We start from the raw sequence: 6,998 nt of genomic DNA, 5'->3' as shown, positions 1-6,998 counted from the left end.
AGTAAAGTAAAATATACATTTTTTTTTACTTATAAGTACAGTACTTGAGTAAATGTACTTAGTTACATTACACCACTGGTGTACGGTACCAGTATACACCCTACCACAGGATCGGAGCACTTTTTTTCCCTAGGTTTTGAAGTTCTTTCTAGAGGTTTGTTGGAGGCTGCGGTGCATTCCAGAGGCAGTTACATCATCTTGCAAGAATATTCCACTAACTTTGTCCGTACCCCCCCCCCCACCCACCCACACCCCTCTACATGGGCGTTGCCTGGCTGGGTTCTCTATAAAGACTTGTATAAACTTCATTCCATCTCCTCGCTGTGCGGATCTAGAAGAACACACACCACATTCATCCCTCAGTCGGTAAGTTCACTATATTTTCCACCCAAAACTTTCCTTTTTAGCCTAAAGCACTATTTCTCAGGTATATTGTTACAGTATGTAACTTTACGCACTTTACGCATAACGGTACCACTGTACCAGTAATAGGCTGAGGTAATGTAGTACTGTAACGTTACATGCAGGTATATTACTGCAGTGCTGCTACTGTTAATATAACTATTAGAATCTAACTAGCAGTAATTCTCAATCTATTATAAGTTATAACTCTATGGTAATTATATGTAGAAGATGCCTGTTCAATGACTTGACGCTGATTCACTGAACATTGTGCGGCTTCAGATTGTCTTCTTTAGTCTCCTTGAATATTCCCTTCTCTCTGCACTGTAGTGTTTGGAAATGAAAACATGAAGTTTATTTAGTCCTGTTGTTGCATTCTACGGAGGGTTGAGACATTTTTCATATGTGACGACATCCCCTCTAGCAAGTTAGGACTGGAGTTCCTCGCATCACCTCCTCTCTGCGTCTCTCTGCCTTTCTCTGCCTTTTGTCTGTACAGCGTGTTCTCTACTTACATTCAATCAGTGGTGTAAAGTCATTAAGTACTTTTACTCAAGAACTGTACTTAAGTACAATTTTGAGGTATTTTTACTTTACTGGAGTGTTTCCAATTTTCTGTACTTTTACTTCTACTCCACTACATCTCAGAGACTATTGTACTTTTACTCCACTACAATTGTTTGAACAATTTAGTTGCTAGTTACTTTGTAGATATTATTATTACAAAACATGCATTAACCACTTCAGCCCTATATACATTTTGGCCATTTGAAAAGAGCATATCTACAAGCTTGTAGATCTGCTCTTTTCAAAAGATTTGTATACATTTTATACATTTGAAAACTGGGACATTCTGCATAATGAGTTCTTTCTACTTTTGGTACTTAAAGTTTATTTTGATACCAATACTTTTGTACTTTGCAGTATTGATACTTTTACCTTAGTACTTTTTCCACCTCTGGCATTCTCTACTTCTCTATTCAATATGATGGGAAAACATGAGGAAAACATGATAGGGTTGAATTGCATAGCCTACTGTAATGTATAGGCTATACTGTATGTGCATATTTCACAAATGTTTATATCATTCTTATCCATATATCATTATATTAATCTTCAATTATTGTAGGTAGCCTATTCTATTTGACCTTTTAGCTTACTGTTGCTGCTGTAACAAACTGTGGAATTCCCCTCGGGATTAATAAAGTACTTCATCTACCCAGTAATTATGACTCAATAACTTTTATAGCCTATTGCAGCATTACTTTGGTTGATTTATGTCTAAAGCATAATACATGAACATTATATTTGTACATAATCTGCCAAAAGGATCAAACACAAAAGCTCAAGTTCCATTGTGGTCATTTGAGTGTAGATGTGTGTGTGAACTGAGTGCCCCTTGAAATGGAAAATACTTTGGACAGAGAGCCAAGAGATAAGTATTCCACTTTATGTGCCAAAACATGAATAACAGCCAAAGTATGTGCTGTGAACCAACACCCATCCTGTTAGCTACAATGAGCTAGCTAAGCAAGTGTAGCCTATTGTGCCAAAGACGGCACTATGATTGTACATCATTTTGAAGGAAATATGTCCCTACTGTCTCAAACATTATAAGCTCCTATTTTCCCACTACATCAAATCTCACAACTCGTCGCGATGTATTGTGAGCTTGTAGCTCACCTATTTCGCTGAATGTTCCCCCCCAGTATAGGGACGCTAGGGTTCATGCGGTTTATTAAACCAGTACCTTCTCATTTCCTACCCAGCATCCTCTCTGTGCCGCCAGCCACCATGCCCTCTGACCTGGAAAACTGTATGGAGACGATGATGATGGTCTTCCATCGCTATGCCGACGAAGATGGAGACACTAAGAGTCTCAGCAAGAAAGAGCTGAAGAAACTCATGGAGACAGAACTGGCCTCTTTCCTCAAGGTACCTCTCTCTCTCTCTCTCTCTCTCTCTCTCTCTCTCTCTCTCTGTCTACCTCTCTCTCTCTCTCTCTCCCCTCTCAGGTCAGAGTGAAGAGAATTGATAGGTTTCGTTAAACACACTTTCTTTGTATGATACAAGGGTTTTAATTTTCAACAATGCATGTTTTATGGGGTTAATTAACGTATTGTCTTACAGCCTTAAGGAGCCTTGCTTGCAGAACACACACACACACACACACACACACACACACACACACACACACACACACACACACACACACACACACACACACACACACACACACACACACACACACACACACACACACAACCACACACACACACACACACACACACACACACACACACACACACACGTGCGTGGGACCACAATTGTCTGTGGAATCCAGCGATCCAATCAGTTGACAATGACAGTGACACACCTCATGATCCCAATGATCTTATCAATGTTTCCTTGCTTACGCCGGGCAAGGCTATCAATCACACTGGAAACACACAATGAAAACACACAATGAAAACGCACGCACGCACGCAAGCACACACGCATGCACGCGCTAACACGCACACGCACACACACACACACACACACACACACACACACACACACACTCACATGCTCTAACATAGCCTGGAAACCAGACCAATCTGCCAGAGCTAAATAATTTATTTTATACTTTGTCGTTTGGAACGTAGCTGATCTACAACTACAAGCTCACAATGCATGCAATTTTGTGAAAACTAAAACTATAATAGCTTCAGTTTTCATTGAGTTCAGGGTCAGTCCTAGCAGGCCGCATACACACAGTTAAAACAAGCGCTTTATGGCTGCCTTATGCCTTACGTGAGGCATAAGGCCGTTTCAATTCATTCCCTATATGGAAGTCACGTGGTTTGCTGTTTTAAGCGTGCCTCACGGCTCTCTGGCTTTACCCCCCTCCCACAAGGCAAGTCAGTTTTATCAAACCGCGTGACTTCTATAGGGAATGAATTGAAACGGCCTTATGCCTCAAGTAAGGCATACGGCAGCCATAAAGCACTTGTTTTAACTGTGTGTATGCGGCCTTAGGGAAAGACAGGGCCACTTCTCCGGAACCACTCTGCCATGACCGGGGGAGGCTCTGGCACATGGAGGGACTAGGCTCTGTGGATGGCCTCCTGGCCGGGCCCCTCCTTCGTCTCACCAGGTCCAGGACCTGAGCGCTGAAGTTGGAGCATAAATAGTTATAGTTTTTTTAGTTTACTTTTTGTTTGGTTTTGGTCTTAGTTTTAGTTTTCCAGGTGTTATGAGGAAAGCCTTGATTAAGCTGAAAAAAGTACGATGAGAGAATGAATGACATCCCATATGATGGTGGAAAAACTAAAACAAAGATGACGTTACCTGCAATTCTATTACGTTTTTAGTTTTATTCATGTAGTTCTTGCTTAGTTTGTTCATGTTTTTTTTAAAATAGGCAACAGCTTAGTTTCAGTCAACAACATAATAATGTCTAAATGAGTTTTAGCCTTATTTTTGGTTAACTATAAAATAATCCTGCACAGTGGAGAGGGTGGGGAACATCTAGTTCCCTGTTGGAGTGCAAATCAAAAACAGACCCACCACCTGCTCCATGCATGTGAACACCACTGCGATTGCCAAACAGGCCCAGCAGAGAGCGCAGTTTCCCAGGAAACTAACACAGCATTAGGTGAAGGGCAGTTGTTTAAACTAACTAAGTACATTTACTCAAGTACTGTACTTAAGTACAATTTTGAGGTACTTTTACTTTACTGGAGTATTTCCAATTCTCTATACTTTTACTTCTACTCTTCAGAGGCAAATATTGTACTTTTACTCCACTACAATTATTTGAAAACTTTAGTGACTAGTCTTTGCCGATATAAATTATTACATTATAAAACCTAAGTCCTATTTTATACACGACGCGTTGTGAGCTTGTAGATCTGCTATTTTCAAACATTTTAGTACTTTTACTTTTGGTACTTTAAGTGCATTTTTATACCAATACTTGTGTACTTTTACTCGAGTAAATTTAGAATTTCTCACTTTTACTTGTAACGGAGTACTTCTACATTGCAGTATTGATACTTTTACTTAAGTAAAACATTTGAGTAATTTTCCCACCACTGGTGAAGGGTACAGCTGACATGACTCATCACCACTTGGCAGTCCAGCTGCAATATTGCTGACTCTGAAACATTGCAGAGGGTCGTAAGGGGAGCGGAAGAGATCACTGGAATCTCCCTTCCTTCTATTCAGTGGTGGAAGAAGTACTGAAAACCCAGCAGCATCCGAATTTCTGGGGAACAAAGATATTTAATGTCTAGCGAAAACAGAAATGTCATTATTATAGAGCCCTGAGGGATAATTGTGGGTTTTAAGTGGTTAAGGAAAGATATAAAAAACAAACATACAAAAATACTTTGTTGCAAGTAAAAGGCCTGTATTCAAAAGCTTACTTGGGTAAAGCACAAAATATACTTACAGTGCCACATAAAAAGTGCTCTAGATCAGACCAATGTCTGAACTTTGGCTGACTGCTGGGTGAACCGGCTATGGAATGCATTATGCACATAGAGTCTTGTGTTATGACTGTAGTATCCCTTGAGGTGCTGAATTCACGTGTGCATCTTGAGATGTATGTAACTATCGATGGGCCGCCCTGATGACTGAACTTACACACTCTCTGATAACTGATGTATCTTGTATCGTCTATTGCGGCGGGTTCCCTTTTCTGGATTAGGAACGTTTTTTTTTGCATAATCGTCATAATCGTTTCCATGCCGAAAAATGTCCACACATTTGTATTCAAACGTATTCCCAAAAAATGCAAAAGTCTAAAATTAGTATTAAATATTTTACATGTCAGTAATTTCTTTGTATGTTAAGTTATTTGTCATATCTGCGCTGTGCGATTTTTGATCACAAAGCCTAAAAGGCAAACAGAAATTAAATTTTAATTAATATGTTCCAGTGTTCAATGCCAAAAACACAATTAAATTGTTAAATTCAGAATGACAATTAGTCTTACATTTCGTAATCGTGACAGCCCTAGTGATCAATCAATTGTGTTCCAGCTTGAATCAATCAAACTAACATGAACTAACTTTTTCTTTGTATTTCTTTATTTTTATATTAATGTATATACTGTATACAATCAATACAATCTCACTTTGCAATTTCCTCAAGGCCCACCGGTGGGGCACAGCCCACAGTTTGTAGTAGACTATTAATTATTAACGTATGATGATGATGATGATGATAATATCATTATTATTATTATTATTATTATTATTATTATTATTATTATTATTATTATTATTATTATTATTATCAGTAGTAGTAATGACAGACTGTGATGTGCTTTGTGTTGTTCAGACCCAGAAGGACCCCAAGACGGTGGACAAGATCATGAAAGACCTGGACCAGAACAAGGACGGCAAGGTGGACTTTGAGGAGTTTGTGGCCCTAGTGGTGGGCCTGTCCATCGCCTGTGAGACGCTCTACCAGAAGTCCAAGGCCAAGCCCGCCAAGAAGTGAACGTAATCGTAGGAGTTTGTGAACATATAGTTTTTATAATGAGCAGATGTCTGTCAATGGCGCTGATTTTCAAGTAAAGTTGACTTTTTTTCCAACGTGTCGTGTCATGATGTTCTGTTCTGTAATCAGGCTGTTTTGGTCAATGGTATGAAACAGTGGTGTAAAGTTACTTACAGTACATTTACTCAAGTACTGTACTTAAGTAAAATGTTGAGGTATTTTTACTTTACTTATACTTATACTCCACTGCAACTCAGAGGCAAATATTGTACTTTTACTCCACTACAATTATTTGAAAACTTAAGTTACTAGTTACTTTGCTGATATAAATGATTACGTTATAAAACATACATTAACCACTTTAGCCATATACTGTACCTAGGCTATTTGAAAATAGCAGATCTACAAGCTCACAACACGTCGCACCGCGCCTCGTTGTGAGCTTGTAGATCGGCTATTTTCAAACATTTTGGAACTTTAAGTACATTTTGAATTCCGGACTTTTACTTGTAACAGAGTACTTCTACATTGCAGTATTGATACTTTTACTTAAGTAACACATTTGAGTACTTTTTTCCACCACTGGTCAACGGTGAAGTGGACTCTTTGTCAGCCTTCTGATTGGTCCCTGACCGACCAACCAGCAGGCCTCCTTCCACCTAGTTTCGCCCCATGGGTCCGCCTCCTTCTTGTTGTTTGTGAACCACTGCCTTAGAATGGGTCAAATGCAGAGGACTCATTTCCCCAAGGGGACAATAAAGTCAAATCTAATCTAATCCAATTAACCATAATTTACTGTGTCAGCCAGCTTTCAACAGTGAGTATATGAAAGATATCGTTGATGTCAGGCAGAAACCTCTTATCTCCATATTTTAATGAATTTGAATCCTGAAAAGTGAAAATGTTGTATGAGGTTTTCACCCTACAGAGACAATTTACTATATGTACAGTAAGTGCTTAACTACTTACTGTAAGCCCTAGTCAAACAAAAAAATAGACGGTCTACAAGCATATCTACAAGATTTTAATTTGTATTCAACAAGTCTTCGTCCAAGTAGTCCATTGTGTAAATGTACCAGAGTCAAGCAGGAGTCATTAATCTC

At 39.1% G+C, this 6,998-nt stretch overlaps 1 protein-coding gene across 1 annotated transcript; it reads left to right on the top strand.

The window, feature by feature from the left end:
• Positions 1-217: 217 nt before the first annotated feature.
• On the top strand, positions 218-5,990 carry s100a10b (S100 calcium binding protein A10b). Its single transcript, XM_080427576.1, has 3 exons — positions 218-366; positions 2,172-2,337; positions 5,734-5,990. The coding sequence occupies exons 2-3, from the start codon at positions 2,197-2,199 to the stop codon at positions 5,893-5,895; spliced, it is 303 nt and encodes a 100-aa protein (XP_080283702.1). The 5' UTR covers positions 218-366; positions 2,172-2,196; the 3' UTR covers positions 5,896-5,990.
• Positions 5,991-6,998: the final 1,008 nt, after the last annotated feature.

The sequence above is a fragment of the Gymnoscopelus braueri genome (assembly GCF_963280865.1).
Source record: "Gymnoscopelus braueri genome assembly, chromosome: 4".
NCBI classification, from domain to species: domain Eukaryota; kingdom Metazoa; phylum Chordata; class Actinopteri; order Myctophiformes; family Myctophidae; genus Gymnoscopelus; species Gymnoscopelus braueri.
This window is presented reverse-complemented; position numbering and strand designations above follow the sequence as displayed.

What these genes read in the sequence shown, in the direction of transcription:
- s100a10b (XM_080427576.1), top strand. Translation starts at nt 2,197, where the DNA reads ATGCCCTCTGACCTGGAAAACTGTATGGAGACGATGATGATGGTCTTC. An exon ending in AACTGGCCTCTTTCCTCAAG is followed by an intron (nt 2,338 to 5,733) that starts GTACCTCTCTCT and finishes TGTGTTGTTCAG; the next exon opens with ACCCAGAAGGACCCCAAGAC.